Below are 20,202 nucleotides of genomic sequence, written 5' to 3' on the forward strand. Positions count from 1 at the left end.
CCAATCAGTCATTGACACTCCCGTCTTAATTTGTATAAAGGACCGGAAAAAAAGTTATAGCGGTAAATACTGAGTATACACTTTTTTCTATACATATAATTATATTGTAACGTGACCAATTCATTGATAAAGAAATAACCACTATGCACTTGTTTAAATTATTCCCCGATCCAAAAATACGTGTTGGGGCGGTAACTTTTAATTCATAATCCTAAACGTGAATTTAAGTAATTTTCACGGACTACATATATGCTTAGGAATAATCTATGGCCATTTTTAAAAACAAAATTATCATGGTGTATTATTCCGGGAAATAATAACTTGTCCGATTTGCTTCTTTTTTTAGTCAGCTTTAAAAATGCACATGCGTGATCGGAAACCGCGGCATGTATGAGGCAGAAAGTAAACAATCGGCAACCAAGGATGTTTTCTGGTCGAAATTTGGTAAGTTTGGAATAAACAGGACGAGAGGACTCAGATTATAACCTGCTGTTCATTTCATGGGCGGGCTAGGCTTGTCTTTGATCTCTAACTCTCAGCAGACGACATTGTTGTGATTCCTGTCTCAACACGCATGACAGTTCACCGACGGCTGCATCGTTTAATCAGAAATTCTCCTTTGTCGATGGCGTTGATAATTTATTTTGAATGAAACAATTTTATTTTCATGTTATCATTAAATTAAGATATTTGTTTGACTGGCAATAGACGTTATGTTCGAGAATCGACTTAATATTGTATTCGGTGCATTTCAACAAAAATATCTATCTCTGTTATATAGTCTGTACCAAGTTCAACTGATATATTTGTATCACATTTTGCTTATTTATTTTTTGTATCATGACCCCAAACCCTGGAACTACCTCAGGGAACTGACAGGTTCACTCCTGCCAAGTGAATACAGACAGGTTCGAGTACCAGATATACTGGCGTGCGACCAGTTCTCGCCGAGTACCATTTCTCGCCAGTACATTGTGACGTCATTTTATCAACACATAAAATTATATACGAAAAATGACGTCACAATGTACTGGCGAGAAATGGTACTCGGCGAGAATTGGTCGCACGCCAGTAGGCCTACTGTGCAATCATTTTTATTCGTTCTTGGTTTGTGGGGACCTCATTTTGTTGGTAGTGTAATCATGATACTTGTGATTTTAATAAATATTTAAAAAATAGATTGTGTAAAGTTTTACGGGCATGTAAATTTGTTGGCAAGGGTTACCCACAAAAGCCACGAACATTGGTCCCCCACGAACAAATATGATTCTACAGTAGCTCAGTTTGAAGAGCAGCTGATTAAAGATTCATGGGGGCCAGGGTTCCAGTCCCCGTCTGGTCTGTCATTATTTTTCCCATCCTGCTCCACAGCAATAACAAAAATATGCTCTTCGTGAAATTATCCTAATAATGATGTTGTGACAGACTGCTTTGGTCTAAGATTCAAACCTGGTCTTGTGCATAGTTTTACGGTACTCCCTTAAAGGTACATTTGGTGCTACTACTAATGCCTGGAACTAAATGGATAAAGAACATCAAAGCGAATTCCTGTTAGAAATTTAACTACAATTCTTGTAAATTTCTCTTGAGTTTTAAGAGTGCAAATGCCTTAAAAATATTTTGATATAAATATTTTTTTTACATTGATATCAAGATTCCAACTGATAGTCTCCTGTATGTGGTTCTATGGAGAAAATCTAAACTACAATTAAATCAAAGCCTTAGACAGGGTATTATGGAAGTATTCCCTTCATAATCTCAGCCCCATGACCTCAGTTTCAATAAATTGTAATGACTAAAAAAATACCGGTACAAAATCAAATTTGAAATTAAATTTGTTAAATATGCAAGTTTTTACATTTAAAACAACTAATTAAATACTGATTTTGAAACTGGTTACCAACATTCTGACAGAGTATCCGTTCAGAAATTGCCATTCTTTATTGAATTTTTCTAGATGTCAAATTTATTTTCAATTTCAGAGCCAGAAACAAAGAACAATAGAGATGCCGTTGTACCAGGTAAGAAATGTTTGTATTCTTATTCCCTCTCAAAGTATATTACACACCTGTGGTGATCTACTCACAGATATTTATTTTTATTCATAAATTGCTCCATATTAGGTAAAAGTATAAGATTTAGTTCTTGGTCAGATTTTGAAAACTTATTGTCCTGAAGTACTGTGGAATCATTAAAATTTGGGGGGGGGCAATTTTCATGGATTGCTTAAATTTTACAGGTTCGTGGGGACGTAATTCCGAGTATTATCGTATACCTACAAAAGGAATTATGGCTTTATTGCCTTAATTATTAATTCGTGGAGGATGTTAATTCATGGATAAGAGGAACCCACGAATTCCATGAAAATTGAGCCACCACGAAATCTAATGATTCCACAGTAGTTTTAAACTGGCCAATTATTGGGAATGTTAGATAACTGTAGATTCCTAATTAAAGAAGGAAGTAATATCACAAAAAGCACAAGACGTGGAATTTAAAATCTCACTTTTATTGTGCAGACATATGTAAACTATATGAAATTATGCTAACAATTTGGTGTTTGCGATTTTAAATTCTCACAATTTGATACAAGTCGGTTGAATTGTGGAATTAAGTACTCGCATAAAATAAGGAATCTACAGTATTTGCTTTATAATTGGTATCATACGATTTTCCTTGTTATCTACATTTTCATGTTATGTTCTCAGGGGTGACGGCGCCAGGAAATCGTCGTCCACACAAACCCAGGAAAATGAAGTCTAACAATAACAAGACCGGGCATAAAACCACCGAGGTCAAGGCCACCATTCCTGTCAGGTCGCCGGTCAAGGTCATGAACCTGTCAGCTGACACTGCAACAATAACGCAAGATGTACGTAATACAAAATAAACAGCACATTCTCACTGTTACCCCATTTGATTAACTGTAACAATTACGCAAGATGTACGTAATGTATATATTCGCATTTGAGAATTGTCCATGAATAAATTTTCCTTTTGTGGCAAAGTTAACATCTAGTGTCATACCTTAGGTTCTTAGTTATATTCAGCAAAGTGGGACTCCTTGAATGACAACTTAACTTTTCTCTCTCCTGTCAAAATCTCATGGTGGAATATCAAATTTGTTTTCTTTGAAAATCCATCTGTACTGAAAATCTTTTAATTAAAGTTGAAAGTTAAAAGTATCATGTTTCATTTGCATCTACACTATAGATATGTATGATAATGGTATGTCACAATATCTATTTATAGCTTGCAGTGAATATGGTGAAGAGTCCCCTGTACCCCCTGCATAAAAGCTTATCAAATTGTCTTAATCTAGTAGTAGGGTATTAGATTTTGTACTGAAAAATCCAAAAATGAAAGTAAAAGTACAACCTAATATTTATTTATAGCTGACAGTGGAGAGTCTTTTGGAGAACCCCAAGAAGCAGCTGTCGGGCTCCAAGAAAGTCTCACTCAAAGACCTGTGTGCCGAGGACAAGAAGAGAGTGGCCAACCTGATCAAAGAGCTGGCTAAGTAGGTCAACCGGAACGTTGTCATGCTAAAATGTCTTGCTAAAAGTTTAATTACTAATGAATGCAATTCTAACCCTTTATTATTATAACAAGGGCACTGCTAGCCTCTTGATACAGCAATGCTTTTTTCTCTCAAAAATGCTGCATACTTCTCTCTGAATATTGTGGATAAATTGAAAGGAGCTCAAGCATTTGTTATGTTTTGTAACTCCAACTTTTAACTTTAACCCTACATTTATGTACATGCTGTTAATTTACAAGATATTTTAAGATACCATTCCAAAAAAGATTAAAAACTTGTATTAAGGAAAAATAGATTTTTTAAGCAGAAATTATTAAAAAAATTCAAACTGCATGTATTAAAGGAAGTTATTAGAGTGTGTTGACTGTTTAGGATGGGGGATGAGAAGGAGGCAGTGATGGGTCAACTACAGACAGAGCGGCGACAGTACGAAAAACAGGTGGTACAACTGGTCAATCAGCAGGAACAGATTTTGACAGAGAGAGAAGGTAATATATACAAGTGTAACAACTTACACATACACACACAATCACAGAAAGATGTACAGGTGTTACAGAGAGAGGGTAAGATGTAGAGACTCTTAGAGGTGTTACAACTTACAGAGAAAAAGGTAGAGTGAAAGAAGGTCATATACAAGTACAGATACATATGTGGGGGAGATTAATAGAATCATTTATTATTACGAGTGTGGGATAGTGAAATTCCACCGAGGGGACAAGATTCAGGCTTTGCCGAGTCCTAGACCATGAATCTTGGCCCCAGGGTGGAATTTCACTATCCCACACGAGTAAATAATGAATGATTATTTTTCTCACATTATATTAACTTAAAGATTGATGTTTGACAACTTTCTGTTATGACGTTTAAAAGATTACTTTCGGTTTCTCCCTCCGCGTGCTTCAAATAGTGCAAGTTAAATGAAAGCATACAACAGATTTTCAATTAAAATATGAAAAATTGTAATTAATTATGCAACACAATTACTTAATGGATAATCTCAATGCACTATTTTGCATTTCCCTACAGCAGACAACGTTTGTTTACGTTTTAAAACAGCATAGTAATACACAGTGTAAGACAGAAAAATCTCACACTGCTGTCTCACACCAGACAAACCGATCTCACCCTGGTGATAATGCGAGAAATAAGTATGTACTCGACAGTTCCAGTCATTTCTCATAATCTCGTGTACAGTTCCAGTCAAACATTTATCATGATTTTTATCCACACTCTTTTATATATGATACATATCAGAAATGTTAGATCCTATTGTAACTTAGCTGCTTTGACTTCAATGCAATTTAGTGAACCAATCAAATAACTCATTGCAACCAAATTGATGTAATTTAACGATTGATTGGTTTACCTTCAGACATCCAGAGCAAGCTGTTCCAATGTCAGGAGCTGCTGACCCGCTACAGGGACCAGTTAATGGAGAGGGAGGACCAGCTTAATACTTCCATTACAGAGATGGTCAACAAAAAGGTGGGCTGCCCCAGGGAAAGTAGTTATCTAGGTCAAGTCAAGGGTGTGTGGGATCTACCCCTGGTTATGTTCCATATACCCAGGGATAAATCCATGCACACCTTGATTATACTTTGTCCCAAGCTATCCTCGATTCACGTTTTGCTTAATCGCTCAATGTTTGTAAATACTTCATGGTTCAAAAGATGTTCATTCAAAAGTATGAAAAATTTCCAAGAGTTCTCCTTTGAAACGCCCCCTCTAGCTTATTAGGTTGAAATACACGTCTTAAAAAAAAAGTGATATCTACCGGGGATTTTGTATTGCAACTGACCCGGATGATAACGTAAAAAATTGTGCGAGGTATTCCAAGTGACTTTCAAATGGAGAAAAAATGTGAACATTCCCCATTATAAACCCCGTATGAAATCAGTTTTCATTCCTCTGACTTTTTTTGAGGGAAAAATGATGATGTGTGAATGAAATTATCTTTGATATTTTCCCTTTCATCAATTTCAAATGTATTTCTTTCACAGGTATATTATTTTTATTAAAAATTTTCCAAATGTGCTGCATAAATATCAGGAGACAGACTATAGACCTGAATAACATTATTATATCTTATTTTAACAATTTTACATTTAATTTAGTTCACTTTATTTGCAGGTAATTTATTCTTATTGATCTTTAGTGTATATACATGTTGCATTGTAGAATTAATTGTGATGTCATTTTGCAAATACTGTGCAGAAAATATCCACCAAATTGTTAATTTTGGATAATATATCTTAATAAAGATTTGAATAATCTTGATACGAATTACAGTGTTTTGTACGTGATGTAGAGTATGTTTAATTGCTACAATTTACATTGTGACATCTTACGTTATACAGAATTCTGCTTGTTGATTAATTGCTACAAGTTTTAAAAAAACTTAATGAAAGCTGTACTTGATATCACAGGAAGGTCAGCGGGGGAGAAGTGGGTCAGTAGATGAAATCTCCGACGGCAAACGAAGGTCAAATCAACGTCAAACAGAGAACAAGGAAAACCAACACACAGGCAGTAAGGAGCTCCACCAGCGATACATAGAGGCAGAGGCAACGAAGGACCGCCTCCGGCGACCTTTCACCTCGATGATTGACAAGGAGATTGCCAAGAGAAGGCAGACAGAGGACGGGGGTCTGAGTACAATCGTGGCGTCTGAGTCGTCCACCACCACGCCCCCGAGACATGGGGGAGGAGGGAGGGTGGAGTACAGTGACCTTATCCCAGTCATTCAAGCGTTTAGAGACCCAATCATGTCAAGCACGCAGAAGAGTACTGACATTAGGGCGTACGTGGATGAAGATTCGCCTCGAGGCGAGTTCCATTGTCTGGAACCTGATGCTAGTCCGAGGTCCTCCAGGGCCTCATTTCCGTCCAATTCCCCCCGAGGTCAAAGGTCATCATCACCTATTGGTCAACAAGCAAGGGGAAACAATAAGGTGGGGTTCAAAGAGAAACTTGCTGTTGGACACGACGAACTTCCGAAACAGTTAGAGAGGGACAAAGAGGGTCCCGGGAACAAAGAGTTCCAACAGAAATACAAGAAACTGACGCCCACGGAACGTAAGCAAGAGCTGTTGAGACAGAGGGAGACGCTGCTAGAAGAACAAAACAGACTGAGGAGGATCCTGATGGAGCAGGAGGCACAACTAAAGCGGAAACAGGACCTGATAGACAGGCGACGGTCAAATCAACGGGCCAGGATGGACTATCTGGAGAGGAACGGAGAGTTTCCGAAGGATCCGGATGATAATGACGCAGGAAGTGTGTTCAGTGTTCCGGATACAGGGAGTGAGTGTGAGGGGCGGGTGGAGAGACTGGACCTAGAGAGGTGTTTCAGTGAGGAGGAGATTCACAGAGTCGGTGATAGACAGGAAGTCCACCGGGGAGTTACAGGTAAAGGGAGGCTCGTTGTAGGGAAAATTTACCTTGTGTCATTTTGTAGTGGAAATTGTCTGTGTTTCTTGTGTTAAAAGAGTACCAGTATTGATAAGAAGAATAGAAATTCATTTCTATGGGGAGGTCTAGGTAAAGGGGAAGATTGTGTATGGAGATTTATTTTAGTTCTTTTATATTATTATGAAAATAAGTTTGAACAGTTCAACTCTAGACGGACTTTGACAGACAGACAGACTTGGTGATAGAGAGGAAATTCATCATGGAGGGCCAAGTAAAGGGAATAGACTTTTAAGTGCAGAAATTTACCTTGTGCATTGTAGGAGAAATAGTGTGTGTGGGGTTTTTTGTGTTCAAATAAGAACACTAGTTTTCTAAACAATTCTAATTAATTTTAATAGTGTCTGAACTAAAATATGAATGAAATAAAAAAAAAAGTAATCAAACCTTTTCCATTGAGTGAAGAGTTTTGCATATTTAGTCAAAATTTTATCTTTTGGGATTTCTTAGACAATAAAACTGGAATAATATTGAGCATATTTTTATAATGAGGTTTTGTATTTGACATGATATCACTGAATCTAGTATTTGTTCATTTGTTTACACTGAACAGTTACAAAGAAAATTGTTTTGTTGGGTGGGAAAATAAGTGATGAGGAATTTTTGTGGTTGAAATAAGGAAAAAAACTAAATTAATGACTTATTCATAAAACATAATAACTTGCAGAATACATCAATATGATGAGATGCAATTCTCATCACAAAAAAAGGAAAATTTATGTTTTGATGTAAACCAGCCAAATGACCAATAATAAAAATTGTATTTCTTTATAACAGGTGCTACAAGAAGTGCTCCTAAAGCAGAGACAAGGGCAGAAACCAAAATACAAGATAAGTACACCAGAGGTACCTCACCAATCCAGCTGGAGTCTGAACAAGTGGACTCCGCCCCCTCTACCCCACGATTAATTGATGCTGCAACAAGTTATTCTAAAAGGTTGGATCGTTCCATAGAGGAGGTGGTGGAAGATGGAATCCTGAACACCCCTACAAGGAAAATGGATGCAGCCACAAGTTATTCTAGGAGGCTGGATCGTTCCATTGAGGAGGTGGTGGAAGATGGTATCCTGAACACTCCTACCAGGAAAATGGATGCAGCCACCAGCTACTCCCGCAGAAGTCCACGGTATGTATATATGATGAACATTTTTTACTCATACATAGCAGTACTGTGGTGCCATCAATGTCACAGGGTTAACAGGTGTGTGAATGTCAGTCAACATTTGGGGTCTCAATAACTCAACGATGAGAGCGCTGGCACGGTATGGCAGAGACCTTGGGTTGGGAGTCCCGTTTGAGACTTGACAGTCATACACCTGTTAACCCAGAGACATCAATATTTGTTGAGTACCAATTTTCATTGATCTAAAGTTGAAATAATCAAGAAATTAAGTGCAATATCTAGTAAAATTGAATAATGAGCAATGCTAAATCAGATGAAGATTTAAACCAAGCAATTAACTTTTGATGGCCAGATGCATTTGATTATATATCTATCAATTTTCTTTTCTTGATGATTTACAGGGATTGACTGGATTTTCCAGACAAATACATTGTGGTTGTCCAAATTTATATCACACCCCTCTGAAACTGACAATAAACAATGTTTGCTTTTTAGCAAGTTTTGAAAAGAGTTTAAATTGGCTTTGACATTGTTCAAAAACTGAGTTTTGTTAATATTTTAAACCTTTTAAAGGAAGGGCTTATTATGAATATATCATCATAGCAGTAGAATGATCCAAAGAGTCTGATCACGTCTCATTGCCAGGCACGGATCATCGGATCAAACTTGGTGCTTCGCATCTTTTTTGATCTGATGATCTGCACCATGACATGATTAAACTCTTTAGATCAAGTTACTGTTATGATGATTTAAAGGTTTTAATGTGACAATCAGCTACAAGTTTGCATATCCTTGCAGTGATTTTCAGCTTTTCAATAAGAAGAGTTTGTCCTCGAAAATTAATGAAAGTACAGTTATCTCAAGGCTGATTTTGCTATGATGGTATTGGATGGAAGATCATACTTACCAAAGTATCTAGTTTTTTTTTAAGAACGGCTAGGAAAAAGATGAATTATTATACAGTTGAGTAATTTATTGCAACTAACTAATCATATTTCAATTGGCAGATATATTATTTCAAACATATTCTGTTTAGTTCACCACTGCCAGATCCAGAATTCATGGAATTACCACGACAGAATAACCTCCCCTTACAAGTGAACCGCCAGAGGGCACCAAAGTCACCACCTCAGAGACTGTCGTCCACACCAGGGTACGAGCGATCAGAATTTGTTTTGTTTTGTACTTTTCAACTGATTTCCAAACACTGAAATGATTTTTTTATACACTATATTATATACTGCCTTTTGACAAGGTCAATACACAGTTTTAGAAATGTCTTATCTAAATTCAGAGAAACCTATTAAAATTGCCAACTTGAATTGATTAGGTAGGGATGCTAGTAGTGGCCAATTGCTGAAATAAAGCTCCTCAGCTCCAAAAATCTTACTAGGAGTAAAATTTCTTTTGATAGTTATTAAGAAAAGTAAAACATCAATATACATGTAGTGTAATTAAATATCAATAGTTTCTAAGTTAAATCTATGATCAGCATAAACTACTCCCGAATATTGTGAAAGTTTTAGTGCATTGCTGAGGATAAGACAACTTTACTGGTACTGTACCAGTTATCGGCTAAGACCAGTTATCGGCTAAACTGAGAGTTCGGGTTTATAGCAGGGGACAATCCAAGCTTTTTCAATTCAGTCGTCTTTTTCAAATAAAGAAAAGTAGGTTTGCTTGAAAACTTTCTTGAATATGTTTTAAAAATGAGCTTAAACGATCATTGTTTACCGCTGATTTACATCTTTGCACTTTCAGCAGTGGGGAAAATGACGTAATAAGTTAAAAATAGAATATTACCTCTTTGTGATACGTTATTATATCCCTTCTTTGATTTGACATATAATATCAATACATATAACATGTATAAACAAAAGGAATTAATTAATTTTCCGAGAGATTCGTAGCGCAGTTGAACGCCTGATTGCACAATTATGTATTGAATAGTGTACGATTTGGTGAATTACCGTATGATAATAAACAAATAATTTTATGAGTTTTGTTTATAATGTATCACAACCCCGACTACTTTAGTCTGACCCCACAAGGGACATAATTCAAATTTCATTTAGCAGAGTATAAAATCAACATGTACAGGAATTTTACTATGTTATTATCACAAAGCCGATAACTGGTACAGTGGATCGTAAAAACTCGGCAAATTCGGGGCCTGATAAAAATCACAAAACAAGAAGTTTGCGGTTCTAAAAAATGATATAAATTAACAGATTGATAAATAAGGAGTTCATTATTTAAAGTATGGCAAGTTTTATCCAAAAATATCAAGAAATAAGAAAATACGAAAAGAAAACATTAAATGTTAGCCGATATCTGGTACAGTGCCAGTACAGTTATTTTTTTTAGAATGCTTGTTTTTCTTTGCAGAGAGAAAACCCTGTCTGTGGTGGAAATAGTCAACTCCCTGGAGGAAGAACCCACGACACGCCCCTCCTCTCTCAGATCCCCAGCACAAAGGGACGTCCCTCCGGTCAGATCAAGGCCAGCAACTGTGGGGGGAACAGCAAAGATCCTTTCAAGTGCTGGAAGGGGGTGCCCCACAGGGAACGTGTTCGGAATTCCTCCACACAAGGACCAGTTTAGTGAGGAACTAGCTGAGGAGACAGCGGAAGAAAGTTCTCTTCTTGAAGACATTTTCTTCTTGTGATGTTGTGATAAACATTTACTGTGGAATCTTTAAAATTTGTGGAGGTTAATTTTCATGGATTACTTAAATTTTACTGGTTCGTGGGGACGTAATTTTATGTATTCTCTTATACCTTCAAAAAGAAATATTACTTTAATTATAAAACTAATTTATTAATCCGTGGACGAGAGATACCAACGAATTCCACGAAAATTGAGCCAATGATTCCACAGTATTTGATACAATGCATTTACAGTTACATGTGGTTAGTGGTAGACTCCGTTAGTCAATATGGCTGATACCTGTGTCATACTTTCCATGTGATTATATCATACAAGTTAGTCACCATTGAACATGTGTCAACATTTGTATGGTTGTACATGTGCAAGTTTCAAATGGAACAAAAATATGTGCCAACCATTAAATGAATGTGTAAGCTTTAGATCAAACAAAAATATGAAAATTCTCCACCGCTGGACGTCGTCTTGTTATTAAGATGCATCAGTGTACAATGTATTGATAGTTACATGTAACAATGTCCATTTGGATGATACATGTGTCATACATTGTGTAATAACTTTTCATGTGACTTCGGCATGTAGCCCTACAGCAACATTTTAAGTGATCAGGCTGCAAGTTTCAGATCAGACATGAATATGAAACTTCTCTACTGGTGAATCATCTTCTTTTATGGACATGCATATTTATAGTTGGATGTAATTAACAATATACTGCAGTACAACAATATCCCAAAATTACTGATATATGTGTGTCATACTTTGCGTAAAATCTTTTTCATTTGACTGTAGTATGTACATGTACTTTACCATTTTACATCTTACAACATTCCAAGAGAAGGTGACATGCAATTTTCTATTAAAACATGAATGTGACCACAGAATGTACACTACCGAATACGACATTTAACCACATGACAGTAATAGGTGTATGTTGCAATTGAAATATTACATTTACTTATTACAGTACATGTACATAACTGAACGATATATTTCTTGAGGGTATTATATAGCAATCCTTGCGTTAAAATATTTATTGTTTCTGATACGTTCTAGTTACTTTATAATTGTAAATGGTACATAGTCAAAACGTACATTTAAAACCTGACCAATTTATATTGAGAATTTCAATAACTTGATATCCATTTTTCTATATGGATATATATTAAATGCTATTAGAAGAATCAAGAGATTTTAGTGTTGTATTATATTTAGATATCATTTGTACAACATGTTTCCATAAATCTGGTCTACTTATCATATTTCTAATGTACTGTGGAATTCTTTAGTATTAAAATATATTGCATTAAGTTTATTGTTCTTTTAAATTCATTTCACTCTTGAATAAATTAGGGAAACAGTACCAATGTGAGAAAATTTACTGATATGGGTATATTATCGAATCACATGAAGTTTAAAAGGCATTTCAGAAAATTTGATCAGGTACTAACCAGATTCATTTCCCCTTGACCAATCTCAAAATGATACCCATTTCGTATTACATTCAGGAGGCCTGAATTAACATTAAAAATCAGAACTACCTTATTATTTTTTTTTCGATTTATTAGCTTGGGATAATTTAAATATTTTTAAAGGTGTATTTAATGTTGTTTATGTGTAAGTATATAGTATAGCGTCTAACAAAATATCTTAACCTGTAATGAACATATTACAGTGTACCATAATACTATTAGTCATGTTACGACCAAGCCTGAATACCTGCTACACCTTTCAAATGCACTGACACAGTAGAGATAAGATGTGACGAAGTACACTAATTTGTTCCGTACAGGACGCATAGGTTGTTATGTATTTTATAAATAAATGATTTAAATTATTTTAATAAAGAGAATGACCATTGATGTACTTTTTTATCTATTTCACTTTTCCTACTCGAGGTATGCCAAGATCCTTTGACAATGTCATGTGCAGTTAATTAATGGTTTTTTCGCTTACAAAGAAATTAATATTAATCATTATTAGCGTTAACATTTTTAATCATATTTTCATTTTTTTATTTCTGTTGAAACCAATGAAGTTTGTGAAGTCGATATCAGGCATCAATTTGTTTTGTCTTAAATGGCAACTTCGGATTTTACTTACTTGAAAAATAAATCTTAGGGTTTTGAAATTGTCTTTGTAATTGGTTGCATGTATTAAGAGCTTAGTTTTACCAACAGTTATAGACAAAGACAATTTCAAAACCCTAAGATTTATTTTTCATAAAAATCAGAAACGAAGTATAATATACTCTTTTTTTTCATTTTACAACAATCAAAAGAAACTCTCACTTAGCATCATTGGTTATCATATGTCAAATCAACATAAAGCCTGAGGTAAAAAAGCAATCTTTATTATCTGATTTACATATAAAATAACTATTTTGTAACAAGTACAACAGGGCCCGGTTTTTCGAAAGGTGGTTAACTCTAACACCGTGTTAACTCTGTGTTAAACTCGGTGTTAAAGTTAACGAAATGGTTAAGTGTTTTTCGAAAGTGTGTTAGGGTTTAACCATGTGTTAACTCTGTGTTAACTTAAATCCACCCCCAGTACCTTGGTTAAAGATTTAACACAATGGTTAACTACTAACGCAGTGATTTCAAAATGGCCGTTCGCTTGGCACTTCAGCCACCTCAAGAAAAAAAAAGAAGCTTTCGAGCAGCTGTTGACCCTCTTCAAGGCTGGTCAGATGAGGAATTGCGTAAACGATATAGATTTGGTAGGCGGGGGCTAAATTTTTTAACAGAATTGTTGGAAAATGATCTTCAGAGGCCAACAAGAAGAAGCCATGCCATATCAGTCCAACATCAGATTCTAATAGCTTTAAGAATTTAACCACTGCGTTAGCTAATCACTTGATTAGGATTTAACAAGTCGTTATCCTAAACACTGTGTTAAATTTAACAACCTTTCGAAAAACCGGGCCCAGAACTATAGCAAGCCTTTGCGATAAAGACAAAGCTGAATTTTAGCAATGGATATTTTATAATTGAACAGTTTTAAAAAATATATGACATTTGTCGTAAAAAAAATAACATTCATTAAACTTGTGTACATGTATCATGGCATCTACTGATTCAATCAAACATAAGTATATACATGTAAGCAGTATATAAAAAATAGTGGTGAATTTAATAAAAAAGTAAAAACTGATATATGGTACGCTATAACATGTATCCTTAGACAAAGTTGTTTTTAAATATATGCCGATTTCAAATTGTCATATTTCATACGGATAACTATATTTTTGCATGCAAAATGTCTTTTTAATGTTAACAATGTAATTTGAATTGATATACACTTGGTTATATATTACATGGTATTTGTCACATATTGGCATAGATCCCATCTTCTGATACAGTGAGCAATAACAGTTCATGACATCTCTTGTATTCCTCCTACAGAGAGAATATATGTGACTAATTGTATCATTTTGGTGTATATATATATATATATATATATATATATATATATATATATATATATATATATATATATATATATTTTTTTTTTTTTTTCAGCTTATCTCCATTTATTTACCATTTTAGTGATGACTTCCGGCCGTCTTGTTTGGATAAGTCTGACAGTTGTCAGTATGTCCACCTCTCCGTCCATACGTAACTGTTGGAGGGCGTTATGTAAAACGCAGAATATACCAGCTGGACCGGATCCGTCCCTGTAATTTTGGAGGCCAATACATCAAACACAAAATGCACCAGCTAGACAAGCACCTTCTCTATGAGTTATAAAATCATTTTTATATGGCGTTATCTAAAACATAGAATATACCAACTGGACTAGGGCCGTCCATGTAATTTATATACTTACAATGTATATTGTATAGGGTGATTATTAAAAATGCAATCATCTGATATATGTAAAAGTTTTTTTTTTCTTTAACAGAATTGTCATTTGATTAATCGTCATATAATAATATACTTTTTTAACAGTCAATGCTTGGCTGTTTATAGTAAATAATGAAATTTTTTTTGTTATATCACAATTCGTTGACTATTAATACATCAGCAAGTCATGCAAACAAAAAACATTAATATCAGTTTTTATATACTCTGTATATCTTTTTATTTAAAAAAAATGTGAAAGTTAAAAACTCCGTCCAAGAAAGTAATTGCTTGTACAGCTTTGCGTGTATATAAAAGATTTGTAATTCTTTAAAAAAAAAATAAAACTTAAAAATCGAACTTTTAAAGTTATTTTTTGTTTTGTTCTTTGTTTTTTGTTTTTTTTTTGTTTTGTTTTTTTTTTTTTTGGGGGGGGGGTGGTGGGGGGGGGGGTGGTTTTCAACCAGTTTCTGTAAACTACAATTTTTATAAAGTTTTTACTCAAACTTACTTGCTGATGACGACGGAGGTAAAATCGTCCTCTTTTCCCTTTTCAAGAAGCAATTCTACACCCTTTATCATGGCATTATCGTTTTCAAAAGGTATATGGAATACATCAACGCCCTCCTTTGTGCCCTGTTTTACATTAAACATGATTTTATATCATTTTCTGTGTTAATAAATGCACAATCATAGCGACTAACTTATTGATTGTAGAGTGTAGTATGGTTCAGATCATATAAGTCTATCATAGTTATTCTTCAACAATGTAACAAATTCTGTTTCTTATTTAAATGAACATTATACAATATTGTCATCATCATAAAATTAAAACCACAAACTCACGTCATTAAAAATCGTTAATGTATCCTGTGTAACTCCACTGATACTACTTCCTGTTTCACCGGAAGTTAAAGTATATGGAGCACATATGCACGAACAACCTTTCTTTGGAATCCATTGTATTCCCTAAATAATATTGATATCTAAATTGTGATTTGATTTGTAATGTCGCTATATATATCATGTTCATGACTAAAACACCATCTACTATGCTTAACAAAAAACATGTTAACGACTGTTGATTAAAAAGAAAACAAAACAAAAACATAAAAAAAATATGCATGACTGTCGATTAATGGATATACCTCGTTGTTTTCAGTTAATATAACAATCGCCTTAACATCATGATCCATACACAGCGTCCACAAATCAACCTTAGTGTCTGGTAGAGGGGCTTGGGTGAGAATAAACGCACCGAGGCTCGAGAAAGACTTAAAGAAAATAAATTAATATCTATTGATATTATTGCACTGTCATATGATAAAGCAAATCTGTAAAGTACCTACTGATGAAGAATTTAAAATATTTTTTGTTAAATACCGGAATGCTGATGAATTTCTATACACAAGATATATTATCAATAGAATAGCAGGTGTCTTAAACGATGTTACTTACCGGAACACAGACTGCGTTGATATAGTCGTTTCTTCCTTTTACATACGACGTCAAGTAAGGACGATACTTAGAAACTAACATTGCAATAAAAGAAAAAAAATGTCACGTTACCACAACCATATAAATAGAACGATATTCCAAAAGTTCTGAAATTGTAATAATGAAAAAAAGACATTTGTATTTTCCATACACTTCAAAATATAAAGTTACCTTTAAATAATGCAATTGATTTCAATTTAAGAACCAAGGGCTGCAAATTACACGAAAAACAAATTCTAATATGATAAAATTATCTTAACATACCGTAGTGCAAGTTATAAATTAGATTATGATTAATCGAATAACAAACCAGGTATGACATTCATGTTTGAGTTTTTGTCTTTATTTTCTGGCTTCATTCCGTCCTCTTTATCGTCGTCTTAGAAAACTGGTTTCACAGTTTGTAAGAACTAAAATACGATAGTTTAAGCTTTGATATTTTGTTTGATCGACCTTACGTAATGAGCTATACACATGAGGATGTTTTTTACAAATTACAAGTCATTTATGATTTTGAAGAACCTTACATGTAATTTAATAATGAAACAGGAATGTTTCCTATATTTTGATTTAATGATTAATTTCATTATGTTACTTCATTTTGACCATGATTTATAATTCATTACAAAAATACATCTTTTTAACTTTTATAACGTTATCTTTAAGTAATCAGTTCGTGCCTTGTATTCTTTGTAAAGAGCCCTCAGGTTTAGCGGAGACGAGTCTTGTAACAATGTCTGGAGTCTGGTCGGTATGTCACTCTCACGTATAACCGTATTCTTGTCTTGGAATCCGAACAACAATGCTTTGTGAAGAAAAATGTATTGGTCCTTAGAAAGAGGAAACACAAAAGATAATCAGAGTTTGTTTGTAAGATGTACAAAAATGTAATACAATTGCAACTGATTATAGGAATATGTCTTCGAATGAAACTCTAAGCTAATGTTAAAAAGTAATTGTTGTTATTCAGCGATTCATTTTACACAAAACGACTAACAAAACAATTTATATTTCCTTTTCCTGAAAGAATTGTTTAATATATTTTGGTTTGACTTAAAATGCACATCCTGATTTCCAGAAATGCAGTGATTGAGTGTTACATGTATACGTTGCATAAATTATGAGACACTTCTTTATATCTCTATTTTTATATATACTAGTTTAGAGTATCATTTTAAAATATATGTTTGTGAATTGTGTTTACCTACGTCGTGGCTTTTTTAATAGTTTTTTGTTTTTTAAGGATGGAGTCTTTTCTGGTTTTTGACTTGTCAAACGTAAATTTAATTAATTATCCATTAAATCAATGTGAAAGGATATTAAAATAGTATATTTTTCTTTTTTATTTACTATCATACAACTTGGTATGAAATAGTAATTAGTGTTTAGGGTCTAACATTTTGGCGGAATATGGCGTAGGAAAATATCACATGTTTTGCAATTCAGAATGGCTAAAGATTAATGACTCTGTTTTAGCATTTTTAAAACAATAACATTAATGTTGGATTTTTAACTAATGTGAAGTAATGATAAGATACTTGGGATTCGGAATTTGTTTTTAAAATAATATTTGCTTATCAATTGACATTTTTATAAGCTTTTTAAAGCGCCCATTCTATACATTGATTTGTGTGAAAAAATCACTAAAATCCAGATTTCTCTCTTATTAAATGGTCAATATATTAGCTTTACGTTAATTTCTATCTTTATATAAAGTCTTCATAATACGTAAAAATCAGAAATATTTTAAAATTGAAATCATAAAAAAATAATCAAAATTTCTTCAAAATTTAAGAAAATTAGAGGAAATGCAGGCTAAGCAATATTGATTTTAGTTTCAATATTTATTTAAATTTAGTAGTTTAAGCTGATAGACATTCTGATATTCTATCATTCATTGAAGAATAGAATTTTCATATCTTTAACAGATGTCTAAATAACTGCAAAGAACTTCATTTATTTTTATCACCCTTTAAGTTAAGAAAAAAGGTAGTGACCTTAACCTGACCTTTATGCAAAGAAAAGAAGGTCAAACTTGATTAAACTGATAGAATTATTTGGTTATATTATATGTTTTACTATGTCAAATTTTATGAATTTCTTATTATAAGAAGGATGTTTGATAACGAGAAAACTCCCTCCTTAATAAAACTTATTAGTTTAGAGATTTACGAGTATTAGCATATTTATTCTTTAAATCGTGAAAAATATGATTCCAAAAAAAAGTAATTAAAAAGTAAGAATTATAGGTATCTTGTATATGAATTTCAGATGGATACGGGGTGTTTTGTATTAAAAATTATTTATTTAATTATATATATATATATCGCAACAAATCTCATTTGAATGCACAATATCTGATATTAATGTAGCTTCTTTAGAATTATTTTGTTACCTTTGTTTGCACCATGGTCATTCTGTCCTCTCTCATCTGTTTAACAAACTCAAACACATTGATTTTCCCCTTTTCTCTTCCTTGTTTTAACAAGGAGTCTAGGCCAATGAATGTCCCAGTTCTTCCGACACCAGCGCTTAAAAAATTAGGCAAGAAAAAAATCTTTTATGGTTATACATGTATAAACAAATTTTAGTTTTCATTCTGTTCCTTTTTATTTTGTGTTGTTGTATACGTCCAATATTATTTTTCACACTTCACAAAGATATTTTACTTCTGTAAGTTTTATTCAGGGCTCTTACACAAAATAGCCTTGATACAAATCAGTACTAGTACACACCTGCAATGAACTAACATCAGCCCCCCTGGTTGATAGCTTTTAGTGACAGCCTTATGAAACTGAACCAATCCTAATTCCTCTGGAGTTCCGTGATCAGGCCAAGCAGTGTAGTGGAATTGGGTTATTGTTCTTTTTTCAGAAGACTGTATACGATGCAGCATGAATGTCAAATCAAATGTTGGCATTTAATTGTCATAAAATGTGTTATGATCATGGTAATTCAAATAATATTATAAATTGGTTTCTAAGCCAGTGCTTTGATTCTATAAGCTATATAACAAACAAATAACAATAACAAAATGAATACCATCAACACATTTGAAAAGAAAACCTAATTTTTAAATTATCTTACATTTGTGTTCTGGGCAGTAAATTTCCTATACGTATGAAATGCGTACACATTTTCTTTCAGCAGCTGCATTTTACATGGACCGACTTCTAGTATTTTATCTTTCGCAGGCCAATACTGGGTACATTTGTTCTAAAGTTAAAAATAAACACTCATTTTGCAGATTTCTTATTTCAATAATAAAAAAAAAACCTTTTAACATTAAGAAAATAAAGATTTTTTTTTTGAAGTAATAAACAGCTCATATATAAATGCTAATACCTTCCCGTTTTCGATAATATTGGTTAGATTGACGATGAACCTGACATTCGCCTGCCAAATCATTCTCCAGAAGTCAGACAGGGTGTTGTTCTTAGGACCTATATATTGTATTAGACAAACAAATATATTGTGTTAATTTCATGTCCATTGTAAGAACACATTTTAAGGTGTCAAATGCATCCTATTATATCGTATTAATGAGCAAACTAGCCATTGATTGCAAGTAGTTCTTAATGAAAAAAAATGACAAAATAATTACCTTGGGCGGCTATGTAAAATCTTTGGCCATGAAAGTCCTAAATGAAACATCACAATGTAAAAATGTTTTATGCATTTCCTATTGGAAAACAAGTACTTCACGCAATTATCAATGATGAAATATATAAATGTTTTACCTTAATGAAGTTAGCATTGATATAATCCATATCTCCATCATTCCAAGTTTCTTTCAGAATGACTCTTGAGTGGTCGTCTACATAAAATAAACGTCAACACATAGGTATTTCACAACTTTGCTTTTAAGAAAGAAAAAATATATATAGACATAAAAGGTCAACACTAGTTAAGAAAAAAATATAGTACATGGGAAGGTCGTTTTGAATCTGTTTTTTGCCATGTTTTCTTGTTTCTTTCCTTCCTTACATAAAGAAGTATTTCCAACTGGAAGTCTCTGCAAAATTAAAAAACAAAAGTATCCAGTAACGAAATTCAATGTTTTT

General features: G+C 33.5%; 1 protein-coding gene and 1 pseudogene across 1 annotated transcript; one reads left to right on the forward strand and one right to left on the reverse strand.

Moving 5' to 3' along the window:
- The first annotated feature begins 317 nt into the window (after window positions 1-317).
- Window positions 318-12,122, forward strand: LOC128171495 (protein hinderin-like). Its single transcript, XM_052837266.1, has 10 exons — window positions 318-444; window positions 1,983-2,021; window positions 2,709-2,872; window positions 3,396-3,520; window positions 3,914-4,029; window positions 4,914-5,026; window positions 5,968-6,949; window positions 7,787-8,135; window positions 9,169-9,285; window positions 10,521-12,122. The coding sequence occupies exons 1-10, from the start codon at window positions 387-389 to the stop codon at window positions 10,798-10,800; spliced, it is 2,343 nt and encodes a 780-aa protein (XP_052693226.1). The 5' UTR covers window positions 318-386; the 3' UTR covers window positions 10,801-12,122.
- A 1,609-nt stretch (window positions 12,123-13,731) lies between these two features.
- The window catches only part of LOC128174871 (receptor-type tyrosine-protein phosphatase T-like), a 29,403-nt pseudogene continuing 22,932 nt past the window's right edge, over window positions 13,732-20,202 (reverse strand).

The sequence above is a fragment of the Crassostrea angulata genome, chromosome 2, assembly GCF_025612915.1.
Source record: "Crassostrea angulata isolate pt1a10 chromosome 2, ASM2561291v2, whole genome shotgun sequence".
NCBI classification, from domain to species: Eukaryota; Metazoa; Mollusca; class Bivalvia; order Ostreida; family Ostreidae; genus Magallana; species Magallana angulata.

Excerpts from the sequence above, each read along its gene's own strand:
- LOC128171495 (XM_052837266.1), top strand. The coding sequence starts at position 387 with ATGTATGAGGCAGAAAGTAAACAATCGGCAACCAAGGATGTTTTCTGG. Across the intron at positions 2,022-2,708 it reads TAGAGATGCCGTTGTACCAG|GGGTGACGGCGCCAGGAAAT; the intron begins GTAAGAAATGTT and ends TTATGTTCTCAG. Across the intron at positions 2,873-3,395 it reads CTGCAACAATAACGCAAGAT|CTGACAGTGGAGAGTCTTTT; the intron begins GTACGTAATACA and ends ATTTATTTATAG.